Source organism: Schistocerca serialis, chromosome 10, assembly GCF_023864345.2.
Source record: "Schistocerca serialis cubense isolate TAMUIC-IGC-003099 chromosome 10, iqSchSeri2.2, whole genome shotgun sequence".
NCBI lineage: Eukaryota > Metazoa > Arthropoda > Insecta > Orthoptera > Acrididae > Schistocerca > Schistocerca serialis.
Genome location: NC_064647.1, coordinates 94,122,295 through 94,143,160, shown reverse-complemented (window position 1 = coordinate 94,143,160; position 20,866 = coordinate 94,122,295). Strand labels below are relative to the sequence as shown.

At 39.6% G+C, this 20,866-nt stretch overlaps 1 protein-coding gene across 2 annotated transcripts in view; it reads left to right on the top strand.

Annotated features, from left to right (window-relative positions):
• LOC126425013 (atypical kinase COQ8B, mitochondrial) overlaps positions 1–20,866 on the top strand; it is a 122,071-nt gene that overhangs the window by 12,293 nt on the left and 88,912 nt on the right. For both annotated transcript variants that reach the window (XM_050087919.1, XM_050087920.1), the window contains exons 2-3: positions 1,822–1,909; positions 18,594–18,748. In XM_050087919.1, coding sequence (XP_049943876.1) covers positions 1,822–1,909; positions 18,594–18,748 — 243 coding nt within the window. The remainder of the gene's footprint in view (positions 1–1,821; positions 1,910–18,593; positions 18,749–20,866) is intronic.

Sequence of the window (20,866 nt, the reverse complement as noted above, 5' to 3'; positions counted from 1 at the left end):
ATCAACACAAGCATGTTACTATCCTTGAAGACCATATCCACCCCTACATGTAATTTGTTTTCCCTTGGTACAGTGGTATCTACCATCAGGACAATGAACGTGTCATACAGCTATCAGGGTACGTGAGTGTTTCGAAGAGCACAAGTATGAGTTTACCATACTCCCCTAGCCACCAAACTACTCAGATTTACACCCCATTTGAGAGTCCATAGGACCATCTCGGTCTGGCTGTTTACACCATGAATCCTCAGCCGAGAAACCTAGCACAGTTTGCCACGCCACTGGAGTCAGCATGGCTCCACATCCCTATCAATAACTCCCACAACCTAATTGACCCTCTTCCTGCATGTCTCGCAGCAGTCCACGCAGTGAAAGGTGGTTATTCAGGCTATTGCCAGGTGGTCACATTAATGTGACTGGATCGTGTATAATTTACCACAGTATATGGACTCGGAGATGTAAATTCCAATTGACATTAGTATTCACAACCTTTCAATTTTCCACTATTCAGGGCATACCTAAACTGAGAAGCTTTGAGGGATTTTAGATTGAGTATTGAGGAATGAATTGAGGAGAGGAGCTTGTGTCCAAAAAGCTGCGGTGTGTCAAAGGTATGGAGGAAGCGGTCCGTTGCCAGTCCACATTTGCTGTGAGACGTGGGTGGTAGCTCTGACCCCTCTGCAGTCACTGTGCTTAGCAGTCTCGGCAGTGGTGTACCTCAGGCTTTTTGCATCCAGTGCAGTTGTGTACAATGAAATACTGCACAGCTGTTCAGACTGATCTTGAAGTGATTTCAAATTAGTGCAGATTGTGGCTACATGCTGTAAGTGTACAGAAATTTAAAACTGCTCACTTTTAAACTCACAGAATGGTAGTATTGTATGTGAAAGGGAACAATCACACATTCTCAGTCACACACAAAGCTGGCAGCAGACTTTGGTTCCATTGTCAAGTAATAGGAAAGTGCGATCAATTTACAAAGCGGATTGCCTACAAAACACTCTTTTGACCCATCCCGGAAAGTTTCTCAAATGTAGTGGACTCTTATCAGATAGGACTAACAGAGAATATTGGATGCATACAGAGGAGTTCAGCACAGATGTTCATAAGCTTGTCCGACCCACAGGAGAGCATCACAGAGGTGCCGAATAAACAGAACTGAGAGACACTTGAAGATAGCCACAGAATATCCCAAGAAAGCCTGCTTACAAAGTTTCGAGAATCAACTTTAAGTGATGAATTTAGGAACATTGTACAACCCCAACATATCGCTTATGTAGTGTTCGTGAGGACAAGATTAGAGTAATTATAGCTCACACAGAAATGTTTAAACAATCTTTTCGTGCTCCATCTGTGAATGGAATGGGAAGGAGGCCTATAACTGGTACATTTAGATGTGTCCTCTGCCATGCACTTCATAGTGGTTTTCATAGGGTGGATGCAGTTGTAGAAGTTAAATAGTTTTATCACAAGGGGAGGGGGGATGGTGGCACTTGAGACACAACTTAAGGTTGACTGACCTCTAGACCCTACCCCCCCTCCCCAAACTCACTGAAATCACAGTCAGAAAGTTATTTTAATCTAACTACAGCATAGCATCCAATTCCTGATTCATCTGCTGCCTAACTTGTCTCTCAATAGCAATGTTAGATGCACTTCATCAGTTGAAGAAAGCTTGTATTTGTAGCTTATGCCATCGTTAATTAACTTAAAAGGCCTGAATATGACAACAAAACTGAAAATGTGTTCTTGTATTTTAAGATGTAACTATCCTCCATGCTAATTTGTCTTCTTATAAAAAACATGTATCTTTCTTTGCAGAATGAATTATCAAAGGTGATATCTGAAACAATTGAGAGGACATCAATGGTGTTTGAAGGTGTGAAAGGATATGCGAAATATTCTCAAGGTATTTGCCAAGTATCATGTCTGCTTTTATTCTATGATTAGATAGATGCTATCATCTGTTTCTCTCGTTATTTGAAAATCAGGAAAAAATTAAAGAAAGGTAGTTACATAGCAGAAAATGCACAGATCAGACCAATACATTCTGAAAGAGAACTCCAAATTTGCAAAATAAAAGGACAGAAATTGTCGGCTTTTAAATTTGTCTACTGTTTATGTAAAAAGGAAGAAAGTCAAAGGACTGACAGAATAGTAAAAACCATTCAGAAAGGTTAATAAGACAGATTTTCCCATTGTGGTGCTTAGGCAAGTCAAACAGTTTAAGGCAAGAGACAAGGCTCATTGATTTCTGAGGGCTTTTGCCTTAATTTAAATAGTCTCCCCCCCCCCTCCCTCCCTCTTCTTTTGCCTATATGCCTTCCTTCCTTCATTCCTCTGTCTTTCCTTGCCTCTGTCGTCTTAGAATGGAAAATTTAGTAGCTTTCTGTTTCATTTTCCTCTTAGCTTTGCCTCTGTGCTTGTCTTGGAAATATACCATCTGAATAATTTTGTTGTTATGTGTGCTATGTCATGAAACTTACCTACATATTTACCATTAGTAGACTGCTAAGCTGAACTTGTGGTGCAGGCACTACCGGGAAAAATCTTGGGACAATTCAGCTGCAAAAATATCATTTTAGAGAAATTTTCAAATTAAAAGTTCATTATTTACTTGTCCAAAATTTTAAATTTAATGAGTTCATGGAATTAAAAAATGAAAAATTGAAATCATTAAGTAGTCAACATGATTTATTAACGGTGCTATGAACAGCAACATTTTGTAAAAAAAAGTCATTATTAGCTATTGATCTAAGTCCTTCAACAAAACAAAACACACATTCACACACAGGTAGCTCACCCACACACAGCCATGTCAATGTTTGCTAGTTCCTTACTCCCACTCCAGCCCTGCACACACCTGTCCCGCCAATGCCCCCCCCCCCCCCCCCCTCTCTCTCTCTCTCTCTCTCTCTCTCTCTCTCTCTCTCTCTCTCTCTCTCTCTCTCTCCCTCTCTCTCTCCCTCTCTCTCCCTCTCTCTCTCTCTCTCTCTCTCTCTCTCGAAGTAATTTCCACGACATTGAATATATCTCTCCATCCTCCGAAACCAATTCCTAAATCTGTTCTCCAAAGTTTCTGTAGGGAGTAAGGCTCACATGTTGTCCCAAGCCCTTAGGAGGTCCTCATCACTTGAAAACTGCACTCCTTTCAGCTTCATTTTCACATGCGGGAGCAGTGCAAAGTCAGAAGGAGCCAGGTCTGGACTGTAAGGAGGGTGCTCAACAAGTTTCATTCATGTACCCCGCCAGTATTCGGTGCATACTCTGGTGTGGCAAGCTGGAGTATTGTCGTGATGGAGGAACTGAGTGTTCATTCTCGACTTCGGTCCCAGGCTCTTCAAAGACTGGATGACTTTGGGCAGGCACTACTCAGTGTACCACTTAGCTCTGACTGTCTTCTTTGTATCCAAAACAACACCCTCCACAATTCCACTCTGTTAAAAAAAAAAAAAAAAAAAAAAACCTACCATTTTCTTGTTTACAATCAGGATTTTCTGATTTTTCTGACAGCCATGGGTTGTCATCTTAAAGACCCAAACTTTGTTTTGATCTTAGTTGGCACGTCATAATAGTACAGCCAAGTCTTGTTACCTGTCACGGTGTTATTCACATTCTGGAATCTTAGAAAACTTTTTTAACATCTTCTGGTGCCAAGTCACACATAATGTCATCTGCTCTTCTGTCAGTCTATGCAGCACCCACAGACAACAAAGTTTCTTTACTTGCAAATGATCATGCAGAATCGAACAAATTGCTGGTGCATTTAGCCTAAGCTAGCCTCTAACTGCTTATATGTCACTTGCCTGTCTTCATCTAACATTTTCCTCATAGCATCAATGTTTTCCTCCATAACTGATGGGTGTGGCCTTTCTGTTCTCTCAGCATCCTCCAGAGTGAAATTTCCTCTGTGGAATTTTCTGTAGCAAGAATATAGTTGTACGATGTGGAGGCACATCACTAAGTGCAAGAGTCATTTCATCAGAGCACTGGTCTATGTTTAAACTACACATGAAGTTGTACACAAAACTGCGCAAATCTCAATTCATGGCCACGTTGCCATAGCAAGCACTTCAGACTAACGACTGCACCCACAGACTTAGCACAATGGCTACAATGCAAGTATGAAGTATCCTCAGAACACAGCAACAATTGGCCTCCGGTGACTTACTGTTGTGTCGTATTGCAAAACTTTGCTAGTAGCCTTTGTATATTTTACTTAGGTCTAATTCAAATAAAATACATTCCCAGGCCATCAGCTTTGAAACCAAACTCTGAAATAATCCTTACAGCCAGTTGGCTTTCGCCTGTAGTTCGTACTACTTCAAATTTCTTCATAACGGGTGTAATAGTGATGTTGATAAATTTTTGAAATTATGTCCAATAGGCAGTGAAACAATGCTTATGCCAAAATTATTTGTATAAAAATATACTCATGTTTTAAACAGAAGCATTTTTTACTCGACTTTTGAATTTCCCTCTAAAATGCTGACGGTGGTCATATGACCTCGCTGCAATGTCACGATTCGATAAGCCATCGGACACTGTGGATCTTAAGACATCTTTCACATTTCTCACAATATATCGTTATCTCAGAAAGGTTTTCCTCAGCCTCAGAACCTTTATAATCTGTACTAGGTGAAGAGCCACATGTCTGACTGAGCACCAGTAGGAATTTGACGTGAGGAATTGTTGGATTTGAAAGGTGTATGCCAACTTAATTCCTCTCAGCTGTCTGTTAATAAATATAACTGAAAATTCCATACAAAATAATTACATCTACATCTTTTATGATTGTAAGAAGCACCACACCATGGTATGGAAGTGGACACCTTTCTTGTATTTTAAATTTTTGTGCCATGAGCACCTAAGCTGTGGCTTAGATATTGTATGCATAAATACAGCCCTGCCAGGACTTCAGTATCTGCTTTCATATTCTGCAAATCACTTTGAAGTGCATAGAAGAGAGTACGTCCCATTGTACCAGTTATTAGAATTCCTTCCTGTTCAAAGTAGTGCAAAGTTTGGCAACTTGCTTTATATGTTCAGAAATGTAAAATTGTGCACTTCACGCATATGAAAAAACGTTGTACCCTAAGACTATAATATCACTGAGTCACTGTTGGAATTGACCCACTCATACATGGGAAAAAGATCGTTTAAATGACTCTTTGCGTGCTGAAATTAGTCTTATCTGAGTGATATGTAGAAGGTTGTCATATGTTTCTGGTGTTGTCATTTAAAGCCAGCTCTCAAAACTTTGTTAATAGGCTTTCTCGGAACAGTTAAAGTTGTGTCAGTTCAGTTACTTCAGCATCTCTGTGACACTCCCACAGCTTAAACAAGCCTGTGACCATTTGTGTTGCCCTTCTCTGTATACGTTCGATATCACGTTAGTCGTGTTTGGTACGAGTCTCTCACACTCGAGCAATAGTGTAGGATGGATCACACGAGTGATCTGTAAGCGACATTCTCTGTTGACTGATTGCATTTGCCCAGTATTCGATCGATAAACCAAAGTCTACCAAGTGTTTTACCCATGACTGAGCCTATGTGATCATTCCATTCCATTTCATATCTGTACAGTGTGTTACATCTAGGAGCTTTACAGAAGCTCTCCTCACAGTAGAGCTTCTGTAAAGTTTGGAAGGTAGGAGATGAGATACTGGCAGCAGTAAAGCTGTGAGGACCGGGCGTGAGTCGTGCTTCAGTAGCTCAGATGGTAGAGCACTTGCCCGCGAAACGCAAAGGTCCCGAGTTCGAGTCTCGGTCGGGCACACAGTTTTAATCTGCCAGGCAAGCTCTGTATTGTTGAGTTCCCTATCTTCCACCTTTAAGTTCCTAGATTTTCGAGTCTTGCCTGGTTCAATCCCCAACAGTCAGTCTTTCCTTCCCATCCCAGCTGGTAGCATAATTATTAGTTAGGATAAATGGGCACAGACGGAGGATGTATTCTGGCAACACACAATAAATATCCTGTTGCAGAGCATGTTCTAAAACATGACAGTTGTAACATAGTTGCCTGTTTCACAACACGTGGCATCCCCTCTAGATACTCTCCTGACACCATTCCTCAGAACTACACAGGTTGGAATTGGCAGTACAACTTGTTCTTCATTCTTTCCAGTCACCTGACCCTAATTTCTATTAATTTATTCTGTCACAACCTTTCCTTTCAGTAGTTATTTCTTTCTTTGTTCCCATTTAGTTTTTCTATGTCTTTTATATTCTGACATGTCTATTTTTCCCTGTCCCTCACCTTGAATGTCTACTGGTAAGATGGGATGGGAAGGAAATGCTGACCGTTGGGGACTGTGCTAGGTGATATTTGAAAATCTCGGAGCTTAAAGGTGTAAGACAGGGAAATAAACAAGGCAGTTACTGATAAAACATCTTGCATGAGTTAATTAAGACCGCAAAGTTAAGTGCATTCCAAGTGGTAGACATTCGAGGTGGGGGCTAGGGAAAAATAGGCAGGTCAGAAAATAAGAGATATAGAAAACTAAGTGGGAAAAAAGGAAGGAATAATTACTGAAAGGAAAGGTTGTGACGGAAGAAATTAACAGAAATTAGAGCCAGGTGGGTGGAAAGAATGAAGAATGTGTTGTAGTGCCAATTCCGACCTGGGTAGTTCTGAGAAACGCTGTCGGGTGGCGGGTGGAAAGGGGGGGGGGGGGGTCTGGATGCCACGTGTTGTGAAACAGGTACCTATGTCACAACTGTCATGTTTTAGAACATGGTCTGCAACAGGATATTTATTTTGTGTTGCCAGCATACATCCTCTGTCTGTGCGCATTTATCTTATGTAGTACCAAAACCAACCACGGGAATGCCTTGGGCAGGGGATTGGAGCCGCCAGGCGGGGAAGCCGCCGGCGGTGGAGCACACACCATCAGGTAAACACATGGAAGAGTCGGACGACAGACCAACGACAACCAACAACGACCGACACAACAAGAAAGAGATAAACAACGGAGGCTTGTAGAAACCACAACACCAAACACCAACAGTAAATCCACTCGGAACCATATCCAGGCAAATGTCAACAACGAGCAATGACCAGAACGCAGTACCGCCGAGATAGAGACGCAATCCAGAGCGACTACCAGACTGGCTGGACTAGGGCAGAGCGGGTCGCTATATACAAAACCGGAGGGAGCGGCTATTGGCCGCGGTCTGCACGTGGTGTAGCGGTGGCGCCCTCACTGCGGAAGAGCCGCCGCAGACGCGGAGCCCTCTATGGGCTGGCCACGTCCATTTGTTCTGGCGCGTGTTCGACTTCCGCGGCGGGAGGTACTAGATCTTAACTGATAACTTGTCGGTAGTCATACCAATATAGAAGGTAACATAGCAGCTAATGGTTTGACTGTGCAGTTCCCACATTGATTTTCTGGATACCATCACCAAAGCCATAATCACTACTTTAAGTTACAAAAAAATAATTTCTTCTACACAGCATTTCAGGAAGAAACTTTCCACACGAGCTGTAAGTTGACATTTAATGTGTTTCCCAGTGCTTCAAATAGATTGACAGTTCAAACTAATCGGGCACATTAATACTTGGTTACAAGATCATTTTCATTCTAAAAAAATCCCTCTAATTTTCTGCAGCATTATTGTTGAATTAAAATTTCTTGGGAAGTCGGCGCATCCTCAGGGCAGGATGGGCATCCACAGGTTTCTTGTAACTGCATCCGAGCAGGTGTTTCCTCTCGCTAAGTCGCTATGTCTGCCGTCCTGTATTGATTATGCACATCACCACTCAGTGTAGCTCTTCACATGGACTATAAAATAAAACTGACACACAAATGTAACGTTTTTCTCTTGGGCTGTTATAATTAAACTTTTATTTCGTTTCACAATCAGTTTCATCTTTTTAAGCCATTATCCGGCAATTAACTCTGTAGAAAAAGACACTATATTTCTTTTATGAAATGGGAACACAATTATGTGAAAGTAAATTAATGAAAGGACGGCAACATACAGAAGGTGCCATGTGTATAAAAATGAGAGAGCACTACATTTTGTGTTCACATTAGTTCTGGTTTACAAATTTAACAGTTCTTGATATTTCAACAGTTAATTGCTGCATGTAAGGTGGGAAACATGCAAAAATATGACTTTGATGAAAGAATAAACCTGAGAGTGCATAACTTTTGGTAAGGCAATGTGTTACCCAATGTCTACCTAGCTGACAAATAATGATTGCCACAGTGAAATTATTTTTTTATTTAGATAATTAGTTTAGAATCACAACCAGTTTGTAAGTTTGTTATTGTTTGTGCATGTACACTGACCCAGATGGATGCTGCACATCTTCAAGGCAGGATGATGATGGCAAGTTTGCTATGCCTTGTGCTATCTGCTGGCTTGGCAGTTATTTTGTGCTATGGCAACCTAGCTTGGAGAAGTGATGTGCACCATTGAATAAAGGGGATGCCTTGACAATGGTGCTGACATCACGGAGGAGATGTGATAATTTGTTCTATCCAGCAGATTTGTACAGAACTGTCTTTTGGTAGGTCAGATTGGGTTTATGTAACATCAAATTGAATATATGAACATTCATTGTAGATGTGGTGTTACATATACCATCAATTGTAACAAAAAGCATAATGTAACTGTTATTGGAAGAAACATTTTCTATTATTTAGTAGAAAGTGAGAATTGATTAAAGCTTCCAGATTCCAGCACAAGAATAGCTGCAGAGATGAAGAGGTCCATGTTAAGAATAACTTTATGGGTTGCCAAATACTATTTCACGAAGCAACAATTCAGAATTTGAGAAGAGTGACGTTCACAACCTCACCATGTCTAATTACTAAGTGACTATCCCAGAACCTGGTACCAGTTTCAGGATGCCTATCTAACTGCTTCCAGGGGCAACAAAACATTTTATTTTCAGATTAACCAAATTTAAAATGGTGTTGTAATCTACTCAGTGAAAGGTATAATGTTACGTTAAAAGTTTAATATGATAAGGCATTACAGTTAGCAATAGAGAGTTTGTCTTGAGGCATTGTTACTGACAGTGTGCACGTTAACTAGATTTTAATCATCCAGTATTTGAGAATGGGAGTACTTAGTGACTGCCAACAAGTTTTAAACATAATTTCAAACCTTAATGAAACTTTTTTTCACTGACGCCTGCCACAAAATATTGAAATTAAAAAAAAGTTGATCACTTTCTAAATTTTCACTGTTTACGTAATAAAATTTCGGCATCAGACATGATGTTTTAATTTATTACTTCTTTACTACTGACTCTGTTTGCAATACATGTTGCAGACAATATTCATATATACCACTGAATGTACCTGCAAAATTGTATCATTGTATGACACCTAGTTCAGGAGATATAACAGCACAAACAGTGAGATTCAGAGAAACGTTTACTTAAAATGGAGTGCAAGTTAACCAACTATATCAGAGTGTTTCACAATGAGAATACTTAGTGACTTCTGACAAACTTAAAGCATAATTTCAAACCTATTCCAAATTTTTGTCACTTACATGTTTAACATCAAATATTTAACACCTTAACTCATTTGTAAAGTAATCAGACTTTCCACAAAGAAAAAAGAGCCAATAAAGTAAATTAAAAAAATAAAACTTGTAAAGGATTTACCATAATGAGGAGCTTGGAAATTTAAAATTTAATTCAGTGTATATACAATATGAATAATCTTACCTGTTGGTTGGGAAATACAAATGGAATTGCTGCATTAGGCTTTATTGGCCATAGTCGGAACGCCAATAAAATGTCACATTCATTTAATAAATATGCAGCTGTAGTGCCCTTGGAGATGAAGATTTATATTAGACATATTGTTTCATAACAATATAAGGAAAAGATACATTGCTACTCACTGTAAAGATGACACATTGAGTTGCAGTCATGCACAACGAAAAGACAGCTACACATTTAGTTTTTGACCAAAGTCTTCTTCAGAAAATAAAACACACACATTCATTCACAGGAGCAAGCACACCTCATGCATACATGACCACCATGTCTGGCAGTTCAGATCAGATTGCGTGAGCTGTGCTTGTTTGTGTAATGGAATGTATGTGCTTCCTTCTCTGAAGAAGGCTTTGGCCAAAAGCTAAATGTGTAAGTGTCATTTCATTGTGCCTGCCTGCAACTCAACATGCCATCTTTAGGGTGAGTAACAATCTGTCTTTTCCTTCTTATATTGTTGATAATTTTTTTTTTATATAAACTACTTTTATAGTGAGTATCATTTGTCAGTAAGAAGTTGTAGGAAACTGCATCACTTCCATAGAGTGGTGTTTATCACTACAAGTGACAGGATTTTTGGGTGCACAGTATCCAAATCATCAGCACCCAATAGAGGCAGAGGGGTTTCACATGTTTTAAGAAGTGCACAATTGGACTGTTAAGAAAATGGAAACAATTATCAACAAACTCACTCTGCTGGAAACCTGAAAGCTTTATATTAATCACAGAAACACTTAACTTGGAAGATTTGCCAGCATCTAAGACAACTAGTAATGAAAGCCTTCATTATATGTTGTTGTTGTCGTCATCGTCATCGTAGCCATCATCACTGTCTGTTTCGATAATCAGTGGTGTGATGCTGGTTTCCATTCCTGTTGCTCTCCACCTGTCCTTGTCTCTTAAGCTGCAACCTGTATCAACAATCTGCCTAGGTCTCCGCTATTGGGAGATGACAGATAGGTGCGGCTTCTCACATGCTGTTCGACAAGTGACGCTATGCTGATTGGTGCAAGTGTCAACACAGTTTTAGCATAACTTGTGACGATGTAGTGTGTGCAGCTCTCTGTTTGCTGAGCAGCTGACACATGACCTCTGCTATTGGTGGTATACGAGGGCCATGAAGTAACGTGGCTGTCATATGGATGGCAGACAGTCTGAAGGGTTACTGGGACTGGCTTCACCTGGATAGGCGTCTGTTTCTGGCTGGCAGATGGTGTTAGGGTGCTGCCATGATACAAACTCAGAGGCTGAAAATTATTTGACAGCTGCCACATAAGTAAAATTCGAATTACTAAATATACAGAGTAAGAGAGAAAGAAAACTGGGGTAAGAAAACTAGCGTTCTGTGGATCGGAGTGTGGAATGTCAGATCCCTTAATCAGGCAGGTAGGTTAGAAAATTTAAAAAGGGAAATGGATAGGTTAAAGTTAGATATAGTGGGAATTAGTGAAGTTCGGTGGCAGGAGGAACAAGACTTTTGGTCAGGTGAATACAGGATTATAAATACAAAATCAAATAGGGGTAATGCAGGAGTAGGTTTAATAACGAATAAAAAAATAGGAGTGTGTGTAAGCTACTACAAACAGCATAATGAACACATTATTGTGGCCAAGATAGATACGAAGCCCACGCCTACCACACCCATGCCTACCACACCCACACCTACCTCAGTAGTACAAGTTTATATGCCAACTAGTTCTGCAGATGATGAAGAGATTGATGAAATGTATGATGAGATAAAAGAAATTATTCAGATAGTGAAGGGAGACAAAAATTTAAGTCATGGGTGACTGGAATTCAATAGTAGTAAAAAGGGAGAGAAGGAAACATAGCAGGTGAATATGGATTGGGGGGAAGAAGTGAAAGAGGAAGCCACCTGGTAGAATTTTGCACAGAGCATAATTTAATCATAGCTAACACTTGATTCAAGAATCATGAAAGAAGCCTGGAGATACTGATAGGTTTCAGATAGATCATATAATGGTAAGACAGATATTTAGGAACCAGGTTTTAAATTGTAAGACATTTCCAGGGGCAGATGTGGACTCTGACCACAATCTGTTGGTTATGAACTGTAGATTAAAACTGAAGAAACTGCAAAAAGTTGGGATTAAGGAGATGGGATCTGGATAAACTGACTAAACCAGAGGTTGTGCAGAGTTTCAGGGAGAGTGTAAGAAAACAATTGACAAGAATGGGGGAAAGAAATACAGTAGAAGAGGAATGGGTAGCTTTGAGGGATAAAGTAGTGAAGGTCGCAGAGGATCAAGTAGGTAAAAGGAAGAGGGCTAGTAGAAATCCTTGGGTGACAGAAGAAATATTGAATTTAATTGATGAAAGGAGAAAATATAAAAATGCAGTAAATGAAGCAGGCAAAAAGGAACACAAATGTCTCAAAAATGAGATCGACAGGAAGTGCAAAATTGCTAAGCAGGCATGGCTAGAGGACAAATGTAAGGATGTAGAGGCATATCTCACTAGGGGTAAGATAGATACTGCCTACAGGAAAATTAAAGAGACCTTTGGAGAAAAGAGAACCACTTGTATGAATATCAAGAGCTCAGATGGAAACCCAGTTCTAAGCAAAGAAGGGAAAGCAGAAAGATGGAAGGAGTATATAAAGGGTCTATATAAGGGCGATGTTCTTGAGGACAATATTATAGAAAAGCAAGAGGATGTAGCTGAAGATGAAATGGGAGATACGATACTGCGTGAAGAGTTTGAAAGAGCACTGAAGGACCCGAGTCGAAACAAGGCCCCTGGAGTAGACAACATTCCATTAGAACTACTGACAGCCTTGGGAGAGCCAGTCCTGACACAACTGTATCATCTGGTGAGCAAAATGTATGAGACAGGCAAAATACCCTCAGACTTCAAGAAGAATATAATAATTCCAATCCCAAAGAAAGCAGGTGTTGACAGATGTGAAAATTAGCGGACTATCAGTTACAGACGAATGGAAAAACTAGTAGAGCCAACCTCGGGGAGAGAAAGCTTTTGACAATGTTGACTGGAATACTCTCATTCAAATTCTGAAGGTGGCAGGGGTAAAATAAAGGGAGCGAAAGGCTATTTACAATTTGCACAGAAACCAGATGGCAGTTATAAGAGTCTGAGGACATGAAAGGGAAGCGGTGGTTGGGAAGGGAGTGAGACAGGGTTTTAGCATCTCCCCGATGTTATTCAGTCTGTCTGTTGAGCAAGCAATAAAGGAAACAAAAGAAAAATTTGGAGTAGGTATTAAAATCCATGGAGAAGAAATACAAAATTTAAGGTTCGCCGATGACATTGTAATTCTGTCAGAGACAGCAAAGGACTTGGAAGAGCAGTTGAACGGAATGGACAATATCTTGAAAGGGGGATATAAGGTGAACATCAACAAAAGCAAAACAAGGATAATGGAATGTAGTAGAGTTAACTTGGGTGATGCTGACGGAATTGGATTAGGGAGTGAGACACTTAAAGTAGTAAAGGAGTTTTGCTATTTGGGGAGCAAAATAACTGATGATGGTCGAAGTAGAGAGGATATAAAATGTAGACTGGCAATGGGAAGGAAAGCTTTTTTGAGGAAGAGAAATTTGTTAACATCAAGTATAGATTTAAGTGTCAGGAAGTCATTTCTGAGAGTATTTTTATGGAGTGTAGCCATGTATGGAAGTGAAACGTGCACGATAAATAATTCGGACAAGAAGAGAATAGAAGCTTTCGAAATGTGGTGCTACAGAAGAATGCTGAAGATTAGATGGGTAGATCACATAACTAATGAGGAGGTATTGAATAGAATTGGGGAGACATTATGGTAACATTTATAAAAAACCCAGATACTATATGTAATATTTTTAATAACTACTACATTTCTGGCGAACAATCAACCCATATTATAGATTCACAGGTAGAGAACCGATGCCATCTCATCCAGTGTACCGAATTTGAATTTGTAGAAGTGAATGAGCCGGAGGTTCACAGGGCAATATACATGCGAAAGAGAAAATTTTCATCTGGATGGGATGGCGTATCCAGCGCTATTACTAAAGTGTGCTTAAAAGAAATTTCTAAACCTCTTACTCACCTGATTAATTGCAGCATTAGAGAAAACATGTGTCCAACGGTTCTAAAAGTGAGTGTAGTGAAACCAGTGTATAAAAAGGGAAGTAAGGAAGATGTCTGCAACTATAGACCAGTATCATTAATTCCCACTTTTAGTAATATATTTGAAAGCATTATCCTTTCTCAGCTAAGTGCCTTGCCTTTTTCACAAAACATAAGCTGCATGGCTTCAAAAAAGACCTAAGTACAACCACAGCAGTTACACAGTTCATCCGTGAAGTTTACTGTCTGTTGGACCAGAAGATGCAGACTACAGGTATATTTTTGGACCTGACAAGAGCATTTGATACGGTTAACCATAGGGTACTTCTTAAAAAGCTAAAATCTTATAGTATTGGGGATCAAGCCATGAATCTTCTAACCACATACCTGCTGAATCGTAAGCAAAGCACTAAATTGTCATACAAACTAGATAATAAAATCATGAACTCCCAGTCCACCAGTGAACCTGTGTCACAAGGTGTACCACAGGGCTCAATCCTTGGACCCTTTCTCTTCCTTATATGTATATTAATGACATTGCACAACCCATTAACTCCCATATTGTAAGCTATGCAGATGACACATCAGTCTTATTCTATGGGAGTGAATCTAATGAGCTAGAATCTCTCGCTACTAGCGGTATAATGGAAGTAACAAAATACTTCAATGATCAGGGCCTCAACTACTGACATTTAAAACAGGCAGTTCTCACCACAACAATATGAGTAGTGTGTGTAATATCTCTGCAACAGAAAATGGTAACTGTAAATTCCTGGGTGTGGATGTTGATGAAAATTTGCGGTGGACATACCACATTAATTGCATATACGAAAAGTCAGTAGTCCCATATATCTCCTCAGCCAGCTTGCAAAGACAGTTCCTAGCCATGCACTGAAATTAGTATATTATGGAACACTTTACCCCTTTCTGAATTACGGAACTGAACTATGGGGCTGTGCAGCTGATGTATATTTAAAGAGAATACTACTACTACAGAAAAGAGCAATATGACATATACATGGGATGGGACATAGAGATTCATCGTGAAGTGTTTGTGCAGCACAAATATCTGACAATATATTCTCTGTACATCTTCAAAATAGTTGTAGTATAAAGTGTAACTATTTCCGTGTAACAGAACAATGTTAAAAATGAATGATAGAAGTCCATATATCAATGGTTTGATTTCGTATAACAAGCTACCAAACGCTCTAAGAACGTAAACAGGAAATGTTTTTAAAACAAAATTAAAATCTTTTCTAATAGAAAAATGTTTATAGTCTTTCAACAAATTTTAAGATACTGATTTAACATGAGGCATTAGCATATCAGTTGTAATGTGATAAATGTAAAAATAGGCATAAGAAGCAACAGCTACAGAATATAGTGTATTTTATAAGTGTAAATATAACCATAGTATTAACTCTGACATTTGCAAAAGCCATCCACGCAAAGAAAATGTAAATAAATAAATAAATTTGTTACTGCGTCACGTACCCACTTCGCCATCAGGCAACATCCGAGGTCATTATGTCATAATGTTTTGGCTGATCAGTGGCACAATGTCTCCTTGACATTTGTTTCAGTGCAGATCCACTAGTATCATCTGAACTCCTACTATGGGAATCAATAATTTGTGAGTGTAGGTTTAATGGATGAGGGAGGCTGCATTGCAGCATGTGAGAAGTTGAGAATTTAAGTTTGATGGAGAGCATGTTCAGATGGCTGATATGGTTAAGGCAAACATTTTAGAGAAGCAAAACATCTGGATTAGAATCCCGGTCTCTCAAAAATTTTCAACTTTCTTCATTGCATAACCATAATGCACTGTGTGGCTGGAAGTCATGAATTCCCGCCATTCCTTCCCCTTTCTTTCCCCATTGTCTATTTCATATAAGTGTCAACTGATAGTATTTGAACAGCACTATAAGAAAACAGCTTCAGAATTTCCATTAAAGTAGTATAGATTGAGCAACGAGCTGAAATGTTGATTCAGAGGGTTAAAAATGCATTTTAGAGCAAAATAAATTATATAACAATAAGTATAATGGCAGTGTTATATAGTAAACTACAGTAACTATCTGTGGATATTTGATTCTCGTTAGGATTGAAATAGAGATAGTAGTAAGTAACACTAACCTAGAGCGTGGTACTGAATAAGATGCAGAAAACTCAAAAACTGAAGACCCTAGGAAAAAATTAATGGTACCAAGGAAATGCAGATGAAATTCTAGCCCTACTTGATGTATAATACTTACAGGTGCAATAAGTTTAATGTAAGTTTTATTCATTGTTAACTTTGTGTGCAACCTATGAGAAACATTACGCTAGTTTTTTTTTTAAATGAATAGACAATGAAACTGGTATTTTTATCAACTCAAAGAAATCCGCTGACAAGTTTGAATCACATAGTGTTTATATGTGTAGTTTTTATAGTAATATTTGAAGTATGTGTAATTTTGTGGTTTTATGATGTCTATATAAGGGCAGTGGCCATGTTGTTCTGGGGCAGTTCACTTTGAGAGATTGGTGAATGAAGATGTGTGGACTGATGAGCAGCATGTGAATTTCAGTTAAAATATTTAAAATTATGTGGGCAACAAGTCTAGGGAATTGTAGAATTACTGCTGGAGTTCGGGAATGTGGAGAATTTTTTTCACAGTTCTACTCATGGACTATTATTCTGAACTGCAGTGTCGTGATATGTGAAATTTGAGCATGGGTTTGTAGACTGTGTGAAGTTATCTGCAGCCAATTCTGATATTTAACTTTGAACAGCAACTTGGAAATTCGGACAGTAGAGCATCCTTATTAGAAGTCACGACTCAGTCTGCATTATATTCTCTGTTAAGAAAGGATTCAGTAAACATTTTCATTCCTAAACAGTACCAAGCTAATGGTAAGGACTGTTATTCATGCTGTCAGCTGTAATCCTGCCTAAAATTTAATCAAGTTGTAGTAAGCTAACAGAACAGTGACAGGATAATGTGATAGTTGTGTGGCCATCCCTTAGAAATGTACAAAGCCAATGAATTTTGAAAATCAGTCATGTATTTAGTTAAACCTTTTCACATTGTGGCATTGTGCAATTAGAAAGATTTTAGTGCAATGCACTATGATCATTTCCTTCCTCCTGTACCCCCCACTGAAATTTTTACCAATAACTCACTTCTTAATGTGTGACCGATCTTTCTGTCTCTTTTATTCTTCTTTAGGCAATTTTCCTCATTGATTTGTCGGAGAGTGCCCTCTTTACCCTCTTGATCGATCCACCTAATCTTCCACAGTCTCCATTTTAAAGGCTTCTAATCATTTCCTACTTTTCTTCCCTTTTTGCACTTGTACAGAGTTGGACTCTGAACATAGTTTTTCATGAATGTTTTTCTGGTCTCAGTGTTTATACTTTTGGGTGTTAGTTACTGGCTCTTGTTGTAGAAAATGCTTTTGTCTTGTATGATTCTTGCACCTTCCTTCTTTACCTGTTCTATCTCAGAGTGAGCAAAACCCATCTGACACTTGTCCGAAATTAACATTTACATTATTCCAGAAGGTCTAAGAAGTTCACAATCATTCCAAAGCCTACTAAGCAAACCAATGATTGGGTATTCCTGTCAGCATTTGTAGAGCCTATCGGGTTCTGCTCAGGCAGTGAGGTCAGTGTTTGAGAGATCAGTTGAGAATAAAGTAGGAAGGTTGTGCTGTGAAGCCATTAATTACAAGAATGAAGCAAGATTGCTTAGCAGAATAAGGAATCCTGTTGTTGTAACTGATTATTTATGATTGATTATTTATTGTTGTATTGTTGTGGCCTTTAGTCCAAAGACTGATCTGATGCAGCTCTCCACACTAGCCTACCCTGTGCAAGTCTCTTCATTTATGCGTAACTGCTGCACCGAACACCCATTTGAACCTGCTTACCACAGTCAAGTGTTTGACTCCCTCTAAAATTATGTGCTCCCGACTCTCTCTCCTACTACCAAAATGATGATTCCTTGACACCTCAGGGTGTGCCCTATCAACCAATCCCTTCTTTTAGCCAAGCTGTGCCATAAATTTCTTTTTTCTCCAGTTTGACTCAGTACCTCCTCATAAGTTCTCCAGTCTATCCACCTGACCTTCAGCATTCTTCTGTAGCATCACATTTTAAAACCTTCTGCTCTCTTCTTATCTGAACTGCTTATCATTCACATTTCGTTTCCATACAAGGCTACACTCCAGACAAATAGCTTCAGAAAATACTTCTAAACACTTACATTTTTATTTGATGTTAATAAATTTCCCTTTTATTAAAAATAATTTTCTTGCTAATGCCAGTCTGCATTTTATATCATCCTACTTCAGTTGTTGTCACTTTTTTTGCTGTCCAAAGAACAAAATTCCTCTTCCTTTTAGTGTCTCATTTCCAAATATAATTCCTTTAACATCACCTGATTTAACTCGACTACACTCAATTGTCCTTGTTTCGCCTTTGTTGGTGTTCATTTTATAATCTCTTTTTCAAGATCCTATCCGTTACATTCACTTGCTTTTCCATACCCTTTGCCATCTCTGGCAGAATTGAAATGTCATTGACAACCTCAAGGTTTTAGTTTCTTCTCCTTGAACTTCTCTTTCCAATTTTTTCTTTGGTTTCTGTCACAACTTGGTCAATATACATGCTGATTCAATAAGATGCAAGTGTATTTGTTAATTAATATTTGATTCAAATAAAAACCTTAATGATTTAGCCTTTGCTGTATTACTGAATAATTTTTTTCAACAGAGATTTCTACACCAGCTCCACCGCTAGCAACTGCAGAAGAGTTAAGTGAACTGAATCTCTATGATCCAAACATCTTGCAGTTTGATGATGTTGCAACACAGTCCTCCATTGCAGCAGGAATACATGACAAGAAGACAGTTTTAACTGATAAGAAGGTAAGGAAAAAATTAATAAATGAATAAATGTCAAAGTAATGACAAGCACAATGACAGAAATTGCTAGAAATTTCAAATTTTGACAAACTTATGTGAACATGAAGCCTTTTGCTGCAATAATGGATACTGATGACCTGTTCTCCCTGTGTGGTTGATATTCACAATGTTTCATTGCCTAATTAAATCACCATCTTCAGGTACTGTGAGTCCTGCTGTTTTATCTATTTACTACCTAAACTCAAACCAGACTGTGAACAATTGTTGGGCTCACGTTGCTACTAATAGCAGAGTTCAGCTTCGACACCCACTCACCTGCTATGCTCTTGGATGGCCCTTTGTTTTACAAGGTTCACACTAATACTCCATGAATGCACATTCTTTAAGTGCTTCTCAGCTCTGATGGATATAATGGCCAGTGAGATCTTAATACATTGAATGCCAGACTGTGAGCTTTGTTTAAACTCAAACCTCACAGAATGTCAGTGTGGGCTTTGAAATATGAAGGAGCATCAAAGGACATAGTGGGCAGTGGAAATCAAATTCACAATCCACTGTAAAAGCGTGGTGAGAGACCAACAGTAGTTCAGTATGGTTGGAGACCAGGCAGCTAGTACACATAACAGCAGAATTCACAGCACCTCAAGAAGGTAACTGGATTGGGCAATGAAATATTGTCCACAAAACAGAGACAGCAACTCAGCTCAACAACTTAATTAGTTGCCATTTATATGTGTGTTGTATGTTTGTGTGTTATGAGAGTAGTTGTTAGGTTTTTCATAATTGCACTACCGCCGCCTTGTCTGGATGTTAGAGTCCCGGCAACTCCTTAGTCGCTTTCAGTGTGGGTTCAGGAGGTATTGCTCCACCTTCGATAACCTTGCCCTCCAGGAGGCGGCTATACAACAAGCTTTCCTCCGCCGTCATCACCTTCTAGGTGTATTTTTCGACATCGAGAAGGCCTACGATACCACTTGGGGGCGTCTCATCCTGGAGCAGCTTCACGAATGGGATTTTCGTGGTTGTCTTCCTCTTTTTATTCGGTCTTTCCTCTTGCCACGATATTTTAGATACCGAATTGGTGACGTCCTGTCTGATCGCTTTGAGCAGGAGAATGGTGTCCCTCAGGGTAGCGTTTTAAGTGTGACTCTCTTTGCCATCGCTATTAATAGCATTACGTCCATAGTGAAAAGTCCTGTCCAGTGTTCTTTGTTTGTGGATGATTTCTCTTTGTTCTGCTCTTCTTCAAGCCTTGCAACGACAACTCGTCAGTTGCAACTTACGATTAGGCGTTTGGATGACTGGGCGCAGAAGAGTGGTTTTAAGTTTTCCACTGAGAAGTATGTATGTGTTCTTTTTAACCATTCTCGTTCGATTTTAACCTTTCCTGAGTTGTGGTTGAGGGACACTGTTCTTACTTTTAAAGACACGGTGAGATTTCTGGGGCTCATTTTTGACTCGAGGCTCACGTGGTTACCCCATCTTAAAGACCTGAAACGGCGGTCGCTTCAGGCTTTAAGTATTTTAAAATGTCTTAGCCACAGTACATGGGGAGCTGACAGGACTTGTCTGCTCCAGTTTTACAGGGCGTTTGTGCGATCTCGGCTCGATTGTGGGTGCACGATGTATGGGTCTGCGAGGCCTTCTTACTTAAAGATTTTGGACGTTGTCCACCATGAAGGGCTTCAGTTGGCCACTGGGGCATTCCGAACTAGCCCCATACCAAGCCTCTGTGCAGAGGCAGGTGAACCGCCACTTCATATGCGGCGACGGCTACTTACGGTACGCCAGGCGTATAAAACTTTGTCCACACCACACACACCTGCATACCATACCGTTGCTCAGCCTCCTCTGGCACGGTTATCTCATAACCGGCAACGTGCGATGCAGCCCTATGGGATTCGCGCACAGGATTGCCTCGCTGCGATGTCTATGGCTGGTCTTCGTGTTTTACGTCGCGGTTGGAGCAGATCTCCACCTTGGCTCCTCCGGAGACCCAAACTTATTTTAGATTTGACTCATTTTAAGAAGGATGGCACGCCAGATTTTACATTCCAGTCACTGTTTTTTAACATTTTAGATGTGCATCACGGTTTCACTGTCATTTACACTGATGGCTCC